Source organism: Oratosquilla oratoria, chromosome 24 (assembly GCF_046742065.1).
Source record: "Oratosquilla oratoria isolate Oo_2021 chromosome 24, ASM4674206v1, whole genome shotgun sequence".
In the NCBI taxonomy this organism is placed as follows: Eukaryota; Metazoa; Arthropoda; class Malacostraca; order Stomatopoda; family Squillidae; genus Oratosquilla; species Oratosquilla oratoria.
The window spans coordinates 24,648,847-24,663,846 of NC_134800.1; the positions used below are offsets into that span (position 1 = coordinate 24,648,847).

At 48.4% G+C, this 15,000-nt stretch overlaps 1 protein-coding gene across 4 annotated transcripts in view; it reads left to right on the plus strand.

The window, feature by feature from the left end:
- Window positions 1-13,017, plus strand: part of zfh2 (Zn finger homeodomain 2) — a 481,980-nt gene extending 468,963 nt beyond the window's left edge. For 2 of the 4 annotated variants that reach the window (XM_076207829.1, XM_076207828.1), the window contains one exon: window positions 1,421-13,017. In XM_076207829.1, coding sequence (XP_076063944.1) covers window positions 1,421-8,169 — 6,749 coding nt within the window. In that variant the 3' untranslated portion in view covers window positions 8,170-13,017. The remainder of the gene's footprint in view (window positions 1-1,420) is intronic. The other 2 variants (XM_076207831.1, XM_076207832.1) reach the window with 2 other exon arrangements.
- The last annotated feature ends 1,983 nt before the right edge of the window (window positions 13,018-15,000 follow it).

Consider the following 15,000-nt stretch of genomic DNA (forward strand, 5'->3'; position numbering starts at 1 on the left):
AGCTTATTGTGTCTGACTCGATGAGTAAATATTTTATCTCTCTGTACCATGAGAAAGGAAACCTGTCCTCGCAATTGAATGGCTCTTCATATTGAGAAATTTGCCTTAGGCTTACACACACACACACACACACACACACACACACACACACACACACACACACACACACACACACACACACACACACAAACCTATAATTGCAGTCATACCAAGTAATATGCGTGTGTATATATATATATATATATATATATATATATATATATATGTGTGTGTGTGTGTGTGTGTGTGTGTGTGTGTGTGTGTGTGTGTGTGTGTGTATGTATGTATTGGTTATCCACATGTTCTGGTTGTGTGTGTATGTATGTATGTACTGTAAGTACATAGGCATGTGTATAATACTGTACATATATAGTTATACGTTGTGATGGACGTACAAGGTAGGCGAGGAAGCCATGCAGTGCTGAGCGGCGTTGGGGGAGTGAGTCGTCCAGGGCCTCTAATGAGTCTCGATTATTGGGCTTAAGCTGCCCAACGCCTGTTCATGTAATATTGTTTAGGTCATTAGTACCAGGTAGGAAGTCGGGCGGCGTCGCGCCCGTCCAGGACTGACGTAGAACTCCATCCAGTTGCGAGAAAGCTCTTAGAGAGAACACGTTCTATTTGTCAGTGCCGTGACCGAAGAAATCGTGAAACTGCTCTTGAAGGACTCATTTTTTATTGAGGGTCTGATTGGTGGAGGTATCGTAATGCAGTGAAGTGTGCAAGTGAGTGGGAGGAGGTGGAGGGATATATTTTATGCGGGTGACGGGCTGCCATGTTGAAGTGACCGCCAAGTTGAATCATGAGGGTGAAGACCACTGCAAAGCGTGTTATCCTTGATGGTAGTTATGTGCATTTGTGTCCTTCTTTTCCTCTCCCATGCATTACAACAGGGGTTCTCGAAAACCTGGAATTTGTAATGGCTTTGAACTCCTAGAGGTCCTTCTAGGAGCACTTCTGGGAACACCTTAGATAACTGACAAAAATGTGTTCTGAGTAACTATAGTTTTGTTTCTTTCTAGAGTAATTATACGTTGATCCATATGTCAGTGCTTTGATGTTTCCATAAAGGCAGCATAATGTCAACCATTGATTATCCAATTTAGTGCCATTGTATGATGATTTATTCTTAATTACCATTCGATATTTATCAAACGTTTCATAACTGGACTATTTCATCGAGATCCCCTCTGTTACAATATCCCATTATTCACGTTGTATTTATGTAGACATGTATATACATATTTATATCTAAGATATTTAATACATACATATGTACTTACAAATTGTTTGTGTGTGGTTTTGTATTTACATAGACATTTCGTGTTGTCGATCGTTTGCAGAATAGGTTCTTAACGTTGTTTCCGTTGTGTCTTTGCAGAAGACGTCAAGGAGGAGAGGTTGCCGGATCAAGTGCACGCGTGTCCCTTCTGCAACTACACCAGCGAGGTAGAGTCCCACCTGCAGCAGCACATCGAGAGTGACCACGGTGAGAAGAAGGCCAAGCTGTCGTGCCCTCTGTGCGAGGAAATGTGCGGGGACATGGCCTCCCTCGAGCGCCATGCCACCGCTGTCCACACCGTCAACGCCGACGGCCTCCAGAGGCTCCTCCTCCTCGTCAGGCTCAGCAACGCGGCCAGGAAGGATTCCGAAGAAGAGGAACACCAGAAGGAGAATTCGCAGTCGGAGCAGCAGCAGCAGCACCAGCACCCGCGGATTAAGGAAGAGGACCATCCGCACCACCCGCAACAGCAGCAGCAGCAGCAGCCGCATCACCACCTCCATCAGCAGCACCAGCAGCAGCCGCGGCAGCCTTCGCCGTCGTCTTCTTCCGGTGCTGTTGTCTCAGCGTCAATCACTTCAGGTAAGCGAGGGCCAGGGGACGAGAGGAGCGGGGGCCAAGAGCTGGAGGAGCTGACGTGTGCCGTGTGCCGCCGGGCGTGGGCCTCTATGGACGAGTTGGTGCAACACCAGGCGGAGGCTGGTCACTTGCCCCTGAGCCACACCCCGAGGGGGCCGGGGTACCTGTGTTGGAAGAAGGGCTGCAATCAGTATTTTGGGACGGCGCAGGCGCTTCATAGTCACTTCAGAGAGATCCACGGAGCCGCTCCAGTACCTTCAGTCGCGGTATCCGAGCGCCATGTGTACAAGTACCGGTGCCAGCAATGTTCGCTTGCCTTTAAAACGGTAGAGAAATTGCAGTTGCATTCCCAGTACCACGCCATTCGAGACGCCACCAAATGTCTCTTGTGCCACCGGAACTTTAGGTCCCTGGCGGCTTTGCAAAAGCATGTCACGCTGGACCACCACGAGCTCTCTGCCGTGGAAAAGCACCAGTTCCAGGCGTCTATTGTCGGAGCGCCCGTGGGGGCCGGTGCCGGTCCGGTACTCGACCCCAACACCACGGCGCTCCTGAGGCGCGAGTCCAATAAGGACGATGAGGGTGAGTCGTCCTCGGAGGTGGTCGTCCTCGACGACCCTCCTCTCCTGCCGCAGCAGCAGGCTATCGAGGACTACCTCAATTCAGAGACCATGGCGATGGACAACTATAGCGACCCGGCCAGGCGCTACAAGTGCCATAGGTGCCGGGTCGCCTTTACCCGTCAGAGCTACCTGACGGCTCACCAAAAGACTCTGTTGCACCGCAAGGGAGAAAAGATGTCTTATCCTATGGAAAAGTACCTTGACCCTAATAGACCCTATAAATGCGAAGTCTGCAAAGAGTCCTTCACACAGAAAAACATTCTCCTTGTCCACTACAATTCGGTCAGTCACTTGCACAAGCTTAAAAAGACTATGCAAGAGAAAGAGACTCTGGGACCTCTACCGCACACTCAGACACAGTCTGAAGCGAGCACTGCCACTAGTCCAGATTCCTCCTCCTTGCTGCTTAGTGGCGGCGGTGGTGGCGTAGGCGGCGTGGGCGTAGGCCAAGCCCTGCTACCTCGCCTCCACATGGAGGAGGAAGAGCGAAAACCTTACCGGTGTAACGTGTGTCGGGTGGCCTACTCACAACAGTCCACCCTCGACATCCACGTCCGCTCGGTCTTGCACCAGACGCGGACAGCCCGTATCTACGAACTAGTCGCCGCTGGGCAGGTTGACCTTTCACGCCCCTTGATCGAACAGCCCAGTGAGCCCGGTGGAGGCGGTGGTGGTGGCGGCGGCGGCGGTGGTGGCAGTAGTGGTGGTGGTAGTGGTGGTGTCGGTGTTGGTGGTAGCGGCCTTGGTGCCACTTCCTCCTCCACTTTCTCCTCCTCCACCACCCATTCCTCCACCTCTTCCTCTAACGCCGCCACCACCAACGCCACCCTTCCCAACACAGCCACTCCCTCCGGCGTTGGTGGCTCCCTCAGACCGTCCCCAGTCACCCCACATGACCACCCCGCCCCACTCCTCCCGTCGCGGGACCTGGAGCTCCCTCCTCCTCCCTGCACTTCCAGGCCCACGCCGCCCTCCCCGGTCCCCTCGCTAGCCCCTCAGCATCCGCCCTTGCCCCCCTCCACGCCGCAGCCCCCACTCAGTGCCCCCGGAGGTGGTGCGCCGCCCCCGGGGGCCATCGCAGCCCCGTGCCCGCGATGTGGTACTGTGTGTACCACGCCCGAACAGGCTGTACAGCACGCCACGAGTTGCCTACTGCCCCCACACTTAGGCCTCCTTCAGCAGAACCTCGGGGGGAATAATGGCCTGGGTCAGCCCGGTAGTGTTCTTGACGCATGGGCCATGGCGCTCTATCAAGCCGGCGCCGGCGGCAGCTTAGGTGGCGGCGTTGGCGGCGGCGGCGCCGGCGGCGTAGTACCGGCACCGCAGCACTCGCTCCCGACTCAGCCCCACGATCGCTCTCTCTCTCCATCTGAATGTTCCATAGAGTCTCTCTCTACCTCTAGATTCACTGTACCTTTCAGAAAATCTTCACGCATACATAAGCACCTCTTAGAAAGCTTTGGATTTGACTTAGTCATTCACTATATTGAAAATCAACAGAACGTCAGCTCCAAAGGCGATTCTGATGGCATGATTGGTGATAAAAACACACCAAAGTCTAACCACCACCCTCACCCTCAACACCACCACCAGTCCCCTCACCCCCACCACCCTCCCAATCACCCACAACACCACCACCACCCTGACCTGCCTGAACTGAGCAGGTCAGAGTGTCCTTACTGTAATAAGCACTTCTCTAGTATTTGGGTATTAAAGGCTCACTTGGAAGAAATTCATCAGACAGGTGTTCCTATTAATTGTTTAGAAAAATATGCCAGTGCATTCCGCAAGGAATATGACAAAAGGCATGGTACTAGTTCAGATCCCTCTGCTCTTCCAGATACGGAGGAGGGAAACCGGGAGGCGGAGATTGAGGGTTCGAATGAAAGGGGAACTTCAGATGAGAGAGAGAGAGATCCTGAGTCAGGGCCGAGCGACGCTATCACCCCGCCCACCTCTCGCGCCACGCCCACACCCGGAGCCCTGCCGCCCACCAGCACCCCAGGCCCTGACCATGGCGGAGGCGGCGGAGGAGGAGGTGGTGGAGGCAGTGGCTGTCCTGGTGGCTCGTCCTCGATGCAGATGGCTGAGATGGCGGCCGCCCTCAACGCCCTTACCGCCGCCCAGATGCAACAAATGCCCTTCAACCCGATGATGATGGCGAGCCTTGGCCTTGCGGGACTCCCTCTCCACCTCAACCCGCTGGCGGCCATGAACCTGCAGCCGCCGCTGATGCCGATGCTTCCACCCCAGATGTTCGACCCCATGTCCCTGGCCGCCGCCAGCATGCAGGGCCAGATTCCGTCACAGGCGCAGCAGGCGACTGGGCCCCAGGGCTACCCGGGATCGGGGGACCCCATGGCCCAGCTGAAGCAGCAGCACCTCCTGCAGCAGCAGCAGGCCGCTGCCGCAGCCGCGGCCGCTGCCCAGCAGAAGAGAGCGCGGACCCGCATCACCGACGAGCAGCTGAAGATCCTGCGCTCGCATTTCGATATCAACAACTCCCCGACGGAGGACCAGATCAACGAAATGGCCAAGCAGAGCGGCCTGCCGCCCAAGGTGATCAAGCACTGGTTCCGGAACACGCTGTTCAAGGAGCGCCAGAGGAACAAGGATTCCCCCTACAACTTCAGCATCCCGCCGTCCACAACCCTCAACCTCGAGGAGTACGAGAAGACGGGCGAAGCCAAGGTGATGCCCCTCAACCCGGATGAGGCGCAGGAGATCGCTGCCCTCAATAAGGGCCGCGAGGAGGAGCGCCCGGAGTCCAACGGCCGCCAGTCCGTCGGGCCCCTCAAGGAGAACGAAGGTCCCCCTTCTGACCTGACCAGCTCGTCCCCGCTCAACAAAGTTCCTAGTCTTAACCAAGACACTAGCCGAGTACAAGTAAAGACCGAGGACAACACTGGTGGGTCAAGTGGCCTAGGGACGCCGTCCTTGCCGCTCCAACAGCAGCAGCAACAGTCGTTTCACCACCAACATCAGCAAGAGCAACAGCAGCAACAACACCAACAGCAGCAGCAGCAGCAACAACAACAACACCATCACCAGCAGCAGCAGCAACAGCAGCCGCCGCCGCAGCACCAGGTAGGCTGTGGCCCGCAGCTGGTGTCGTCGGCGTCGTCTTCGCCCTTGGGAATGCCTCCGGTGTCTCTGCCGTCGCCTTTTTCCATGACGTCACCACCGACTTCGCTCTCGCTCACCTCCCTGATCTCCTCGCAACTCGAGTCGAGTCCCATGTTGGCGCACAAACTGCCGCATGCACCGCCCACAGTTCCTAATGCAGGCCTTATTCCTCCAAGCTCAGGTGTGAGCCCCACGCCTCCCCACGTGCCCTTCCCCACCACTCCGACGACAAGCAACGCCTCCTCCTCCTCCTCCTCCTCCAATAGCAACTCGACCGGAAAGCGGGCCAACCGGACCCGCTTCACCGACTACCAGATTAAGGTCCTCCAGGAGTTCTTCGAAAACAACGCATATCCGAAAGACGACGACCTGGAGTACCTTTCCAAGCTGCTCAATTTGTCCCCTCGCGTCATCGTCGTGTGGTTTCAAAATGCCCGCCAGAAGGCGCGCAAGGTATACGAGAACCAGCCCCCTCTTGACCCCAACGACGAGGGTGCGGGCCGTTTCACGCGCACGCCGGGCCTCAACTACCAGTGCAAGAAGTGCCTGCTTGTTTTCCAGCGATACTACGAGCTTATTCGACACCAAAAGACGCACTGCTTCAAGGAGGAGGACGCCAAGCGGTCCGCGCAGGCGCAGGCAGCGGCGGCGCAGGCGGCGGCCCTCTACCACGACGAAAACTCCAATAACTCCAACGTGACGGACTCCTCGCAGCAATCCAACAATATGGAGAACAAACCGAGTGACCAATCCTTCCAGTGTGACAAGTGTAGTCTCGTGTTCAGCCGATTCGAACAGTGGAGGGAACATCAGATTGTGCATTTAATGAATCCCGCTCTGTTCCTAAATAAAACCCCAGACTCCCCGTTTGTTGGTCTACAGCAGCAGGCGCAGCAGCAGGTGCAGCCGCAGCCGCACGTGCACCCGCAGGCGCAGAGTCTCCAGCAGCACCCGCCCTCGGGCCTGCCGCCTCAGCAGCCCAGTCCTCTTGTTCCTCCAGCCTCCCCCATCAAGCGAAAGATGGATGAGAGCGAGGACGAGAAGGACTGCAGCACCGTGGTGAGTGGGGAGAGCGCCCAGCGAGACAAGCGCCTCCGGACCACCATCCTTCCGGAGCAGCTCGACTACCTCTACCAGAAGTACCAGCTGGAGGCCAACCCATCCCGCAAGATGCTCGAGACCATCGCCCAAGAGGTAGGCCTCAAGAAGCGAGTCGTCCAGGTGTGGTTCCAGAACACTCGAGCCAGAGAGAGGAAAGGTCAGTTTAGAGCTCATGCCCAAGTCATTAACAAAAAATGCCCCTTCTGTCCTGCTATCTTTAAAGTCAAGTCTGCCCTAGAGTCGCACCTCTCCACTAAGCACGCGGATCAGTATTCAAAGGGAGACATCAACATTGATGCACTGCCTGATGTAGAAGACTCTGGTGTTGGGACCTTCGGCAACTCCTCTACTTCCACCCCTTCAGCCTCTCAAGTGATGCCCTCTTCTCTCTTCTCCTTCTCAGACGTCCCGGAGGACTCGATAGCCAAGTACCACGAAGAGGCTATCAGGCGCTACCTCAACGATGTCAACATGACGTCTGATGGTGGCGGACGTAGGGAAGGGGAGTGCCCGCTGGACCTCAGTAAGCCGCTCGACTTGGTGCGGCCCATGGGCCTCGAGAACTCCCTTCTGGACACCTCAACGGAAAACCTCGAGGACCACTCTGACGACGACAATTGCCAGCTCGAGATCCTCGAGCTCGATGAGGGTGAGGCCGGGAATTACTCCCTCGAGAGTAACCCGACGTCCCCCGCATCCTCGACCACGAGCTCGGCCAAGCAGAACCAGCCCAACAAGAGGTTCCGCACGCAGATGTCCTCAATCCAGGTGAAGATCATGAAGAGCGTCTTTGCCGATTACAAGACGCCTACCATGGCCGAGTGCGAGATGTTGGGGAGGGAGATCGGTTTGGCGAAACGTGTAGTGCAAGTGTGGTTTCAGAACGCGCGCGCTAAAGAAAAGAAAGCTAAACTAGCGCTCCAGAAGGTCTTGGGCACCGAACCCGAGCCGCCCAAGCCCCCGGAGGAGTGCAGGGTGTGCAGCTTCAAGTACAGCCACAAATATTCCATTCAGGACCATTTGTTTACGCGATCACATATCGAAAATATGAAAATGTTCCTTGAAAAGGCGAAGGAGGAGGGAGACTCCACGATCGGGATAGCGCCCAACCCCGGGAGCTTAGTGGGGACCTTGCCTGGCGTTGAGGACCGAGGAATCGGGCCTCCCACCAGCTTGGCCCAACAGCTACAGATGGCGCAACTCATGGCCATGGGCTCTCCGCCTAGCGCCGTCCATGACGACAAGAAAGTGGTCGGCGGAGGCGGTGGCAGTGGCGGCGGCGTCGTAGGCGCCGGCAGCGAGGACTTGAACCGTCTGCAGCTCCTACATCAGATGTACCAGCAGATGGGTCTCGGGGGGCTGCAGGGGGCGCCGCACCCTCTGCTTCAGCACGCCATGATGGCCGGAGCCGGTGAGTAGAGGTGCTACTCCTCCATCACTCCCCCCAGAGACCGCCCGTACACCTTCGGTTCGGCTTGGCAGCGGTGGCCGCCCCTCGCACGCTATTAAAAAAAAATAATAAACAAAAAAAAAAAAAACATAAAAAAAATAAATAAAAAAAAATCCTGAATGCTCCTCTTTACATTCAGTGTCGTGTTCCGTCAGGAGCTGCTACCCCTTGCATGGGCGCCTCAGCCCTGCCTGTCCCCCTCCCCCCAAGCCTTTCCTACCTACTTACCTACATAGCTACCTGCCTCTTGTCTGCAAGAGGCGCTGGCTCCTTGCCCGTGCACTACTCGGCCCTACCCCCAAGCATGACTCAGGTGCGATGTGGAGGGGGGGCGCCGCGCCAAGCAAGCGAGGCTTAAGGCTACGGTGCGCCCCTTTTGAATGTGGAAGAACCCCTGTGTCGCTTACTGTGTTGATGTTCATTGGTGGCATTTTGCAAAAAAAAATATAAAAAAAAGCTACGAAAGTTCCCAGAATCAGGCCTTACTATAAGTATGAGGCCTTAAAAGCTTCACTACTGTTGGTTGATGTGAATTCTGTGTAAAATTCTAGTTCTGTAGAATCTGACGTGAAATGCTAGAAACTAGACCATATTACTACTAATAATGAAACACTGACATACCTCGCAACAAGCATAGGACGCAATGTTCCCTAAATTGTGTAACATGTGAAATCAGTACTGTATACTAACTGAACTAATTACCGTTCCTACCACTTTTTAAGCTGTTCACGTAAATGTTTGAGAGAAATATTATTCTTATTATTATTGATCTTATTTCGAGTTATTATATCAGTAGTACTACTATTTAGGTATCAGCTTGTCTTAAAATCGATGAGAAGTGCTACAATATTTTTTTTTAATTGTTCTTTTTGAAAAAAGGTACACCACCTGACCTAGAGTACACAATTTACCCGTTTTTGTTAAAAAGAAATTCTCACTCGCCATAAAAAAAATAGTTATATCAAGCGTTTTAACTGGAGCTGGTTATTGGGCCATTATAGCCAATATCTGAAACCGGTAGATCCCAGTACTCGCTTGGGGTTTCACAAAACAGTAGCAGATAAAGGAAGAAATAATACAGCAACAGCAACAACAACAACAATAATTATAACCCTGACCCTTTCCCCTCCTCTCCTCCCACAACCAAAGGTTGTTGATGCTTTGCCTCAACAACCCCAGGTTTACAAAATACAACCTAGAACCATCAGCTCATACTAAACTCCTAACACTGTCACCCCTATTCTTGCTAACGTCACCACATTTTCTATCTTTATTAACAACCGAGTGATTCTTTAACTAACAGCTTCTAAGACGCCACTACATGTTGTACTAACAACCTTTAACTACAACCACTCCGACTACAACTGTTACACCTCCTATAACCACTATCACCACAACTCTCCAACTGTTCCCTCGGCATGTCTTCCAAGGTTGTAACAACCAATTTCTTTGGGAGTATCAGATATTTTATCCACATAAGCCAGATGGTGCCAGCAAAGAATTTTAATATTGGCGACGAATTTTGGTTTCTCTTGCTGTACGGTGACAAGTTCCTCTAAGTACGACTTTTATATAACAGTGATAAAAGAAGAAATAGCACACCAGAACGAGAGAAAGAGAGAGTGAGAGTGTGAGAGAGAGAGTGAATTAAAAGCTCTTTAAAAAAAAAAAAAACGTCATCGACAGTTAACCCTTTAAATACCGCGGCATATTTTGTAGATTTTATTTCGGTAAAGGTTGAGCGATTTTATTCACCTGAAGAGCAGTAACCCATCCTGTTGGGGTCTCGATCCTTTGAGACCTCGTTCAGTTCAGGGTCTTACACCTTCACCCTAAAAAAAAAAAAATAGATAAATAAACAGATAAATAAATAAATAAATAAAAATCGCCTGGTACTTACCATAATAAAAGTTATAAAGTACGACGCGGTATTTCTGGCGTTAAAGGAATCTAATACTACACTCAAACGGTGGCAAGTTACTACTTTCCCGTGTCTTGTTCTGACCTGCTCCCATCCAATATGTAGTCTATATACAGCATAAGCTCCTCCCCCATATGTACCATCACTACAGTGCATGCAAACAACTCAGGAACTCTATAATAGACAATGCATATATATATATATATACATATATATATATATATATATATATATATATATATATATATATATATATATATATATATGTTTGTATATATATCACAGTGGGCCATTTCACTGCCCTCACATCCATTCAAAATCTTCCATATTATAATAATAACTACAGCCAAGGGTACAGAGCAAGGCACGGGTTATAAGCGTGAAAGGTTCTCTACCTCGCCCTAGAAATTGATGAAGAGGAAGAACAAGATATAGGGGAGAAATGGGGAGACGTGGGAGGAGAAGGTCGTAGAGTTGGAGGAGGAGATGGATGGATGGAGGGAGTTGGAGGTGGGAGTCATGGTGGAGTGGCGTCTTGACACGCCCCTCCTCCTCCTCTTCTCACCCTCCTACTCCTCTCTTTCCTCATCGTTGTTTCCTCCTCCTCTTCCTTCGCTTCCTCCTCTTCCTCCGACCCCTCCCTTTGTTCCTCCTACTTCTGTAGTTTTTCCTTTGTGCAAAAGAGGAGAGTTTGATCTCGTCAATACTAGGACGCACTTGATACATTTCGTTCCGGTCAATATAAGACAATTTTATTCAGCTGAGGGGAGGACTTTAGTATGAAGTCCTGGTCGATCATGACTCAGTTATCAGTTGAATAAATTAGTCTAACGCAAAAAAGATAAGAATTAAAAAATATTGTGCGCCATAGTACTGACACAAATCAAAGTCTCCATATTGTTGTCTGATACCGTAGTTACACTTTCTGTGCAGTCCAACACCTGTCGCCTTCCCTCCTCTTCCTCCTCTTCCTCCTCTTCCTCCTCTTCCTCCTCTGCCTCGCCATCCTCTTCCTCCTGCGTCCTCCTAACACCAACGTCAGTTCCTAATCTCCGATATGTCTTCAGATGTAAACTAGATTAATCTTAAAACATAGAAAATAATACTAATACTAATTAAAAACAGATATCACAGTTCAGGTCCACATTCTCCAACAGCCTAATATTACATTACTACCAGAATAAGCCAATCACCACCACCTCAACCACCACCACCACCTACACCTTTTCCTTTTTTTTTTTTTTTTTTTATTCTTTCTCTAGTTTTTTCGGCCCTAGTTCGCGCGCGAGATTTACGACGTAGGAACTATCATGGTTGTTTAATTCCATTGAACGGTTACCTCCTTTTTCCTCGGATTCCCATCAGCAGCAATGGTTCCAAGTCAAAATACGTGTGTATATTGAAGAAAAAAATCAGAAGTATAGAATAGAATTATATTAATATATAGCCCTGTGAGTAAATTGTTTATAACGGATAACCTTACCCCAGCCCCGTCTGTTCCCACCCTCCCTCTGTCTGTCTGTCCAGCTCTATGCATCTTTATCAAGGATATGTATCCGCACCTACGCCTTTGGCGTCACAGACCTCGTAATTGTACAAGTATATGCCTCGTCTCCTCCCCCGTTCTTCTCCCCCCACCTACCCTCCACCTCCCTCTTCTTGTATCCTTCGTTCTCCTCCTCGACTCTCACCCTCGAAGGCGAGTTCGAGCGATGTTGCCATTGCCTCTTGGCGCTTCCGAGGACCAAGTTAGAGGCTGCAAGACACAATCAGGAAACCTGAAGCCACATGAGACGCCTCCTCCCTCCCCCACCCCTTTATTTTTTCACACACGTGTAACTGTGCTCTGTGTCCCTCGAAACCCCGACAAATACACACCCCAATAACCCCCCCAAAAACAAATCCCCCCTCCCCCAACATCCTCCCCCTCCTAGTAGTGGATAGCTGTGAAAACAACCGTGTCGGCTCAAGGGGCAGAGGAGGGGTGAGGGGCGGTAAAGGGGGCGGAGTGGGGTTGATTAACCCCCCTCTCGAAGTCCCCCCCACACCCAAAAAAGAAAAAGGAAAAAATCTCACCCCCTCACCCCCCCAATGATCGCCCACCCCCCCACGGTTGGGGCCTCGCATATGAGAAGACTGAATTTCTGCAGTGGTTCCTCACTCACACTGTTTAAAAATTATTTATGTAATTGAAATGAATCGCAAAGTTCCTATTTGAATGTGAATATTTGAAATAATATTAGTAATGATATAATAATAGTAATAATAATAACAATAATTACTTGCTAGGCACTTTGGGAAGCCCGTTGGGCTCGACCCCTTATCATTGCCGTATATGTGAGCGTTCTTTCTATTTTTACATTAATAATGATTGTTGTAATGATTTCATCATTCATCCTGAGGGCTTTGTCTGCATCAATCAATGGTGTTATCAAGCTTTGGTAACTGATGTGTGTTATATTCTGTTGTACATAATGTATCACCTTTTCCTGAAATAGCGTTGTGTTATGTTGTACATTATCATAATTATTAATGATTATTATTATCATTATCATTATTCCCCCTCCCCGTAAACTTAGCCCCAACGAGAAGGCGAAGTTGTACTTGACGTATGACTTCGCGGGGCATTTATACAAGAAAAAAGCTAAACCTTTTGTTGTACATTTCTTTCTTCGGTATCACCTATGTTGTACATTCTTCCATGTATTATTATTATCATTATTATTATCATTATTATTATTATTATTATCATTATTATTATCATAATTATAATTATAATCATTCTAAGTTAAACCCTCCCTTTTGTGTTATGTTGTACATTGCTGAGTTAGAATCCCAGATTATGTTGTCTATGTACAGTATGTGGGACATTAGTGATAATAAACAATGGAAAACACATACGCCTTTTCTCCATATCTCCATCACCAACATGACTGAATAAATGAATGATATATATATATATATATATTATGCATAAATATATATATACAGTATATACATATATCCTACTTTAATACTGGACCAATTAAAGATAAAAGAATAAATGACATGAAATTACTATGATAAACTCTTGAATGTTGAGTGAGTTGAGTGACAAAATTTCAGCCTCAACTGAGGACAATAAAAGATAAGATCCTCTTAGAAATTACTAGGTATGCATCACTTTTTGTGAATAGATCTATTCTAAGTATCACACTAACATAAAAAAAATATCAAAACAGGTCCTTGTATAAGATTATAATAATAAGCTTTGATCCTAGAAAGTTGATAAAACATGGCTGTCAATACAAATAAACTTAAAAGAAGCCATTATGCTATATGGAAATAAAAAAAAATGAACTACTATAATGCAAAAAAAAAAAAAAAAAATGAAATAAAAATAGAAGTAAACGGAACTCTTATGAAGCCAAAGGTTGAAGATGGCGAAAACCCCGAAATATCGGAGAAAACCTCATGTATTTGGAGGAGGAGGAGGCCTATATGATTTGGAGGCAGACGCCCGGAGTGTTGGAGGAGGTCTGGATTGTTGGAGAAGGATGCCCGGAGTGTTGGAGAAAGGTGATGTATTAGAGATGTTTTGTTTTGTTGGTAGCTTGGCTATTTTCTTTCGGGAGCCTTGGAGCATGGAACCTTCATACACATACACAATGACTACAGTGGGTTTCTCATATGTATGTATCCGTCATGTATACAATCGGTTATGTACAGTATGTATGCATGTGTGGATATATTTATATTCATTTACGTAAGTACCTTTATATGTATGTATGTATGTGATGTATGTATGTAGTATGTATGCTTGAATGAATACATCTTATCAATACGAATGTATACATAGAACTTATGGTTTTATACAAGTATCTATAAATGTATACAGATAGAAGCGTAACCACACATGCGCGCGTGCGCGCACACACACACACACACACACACACACACACACACACACACACACACACACACACACACACACACACACACACACACGAACACACACACACACACACACACACACACACACACACACACACACACACACACACACACACACACACACACACACACACACACACACACACACACACACACACACACACACACACACACACACAGAAAAAGAGTGAGAGAGAGGAAGAGAGAGAAATACTTATGTCTGGCAAAACATATATGCGTACCTATATGTACATGCATATCTACAGTACGTATAGTCTGGTAAGGGAATTTTGTGAAATGCTCCATCTCCCATATATATCTTTTTTTACTTTTCGCTACCTACCCTTGCATGTTTGCTTTTTACCATTAAGTTGTATATAAGGTTAAGGATTACATTAAGTTTGAGTCTTGCTTGTTATATCAATAATCAGCACGAACTAGATTCATAATTTCCTTTAATTTTCCATTTTTCAGGAATGGTGACTTTTACAAAGTTGAACTGCAACCATGATCTTGATGTAAGACTTTCAGTGTTGATGATAATGTACAATAGTCACAGTCTTCGGATTTAGGTAAAAGAAAGAAGTGCTCAACATCCGGCTTAGTATATAGAATATCGGGATCTATTATTTTCATAATATTTTATCTATTAAGTATTGCCTTTAAAGGCTTGGGGAAACACACAGATTAGGAAAAGTATTGCTTGAATTATTTACAAAAGCAAGTGAGGATATGGACAGAAATTATGTGAATATTAATGACGGTACTCTGAATATTACAATATGTTAGTGTTATGGGACTGAATTGTTATTATGGATCAACCACATATAGAGAAAAAAAAAATAAAAAAAATTAGTGTGGATATCCTACTTATTCTGATATGCGAGGTGAGGTATTGGTCTAACCTTTACAGCACAACTTTTTCCTTTTATTTTATTTTAACCTT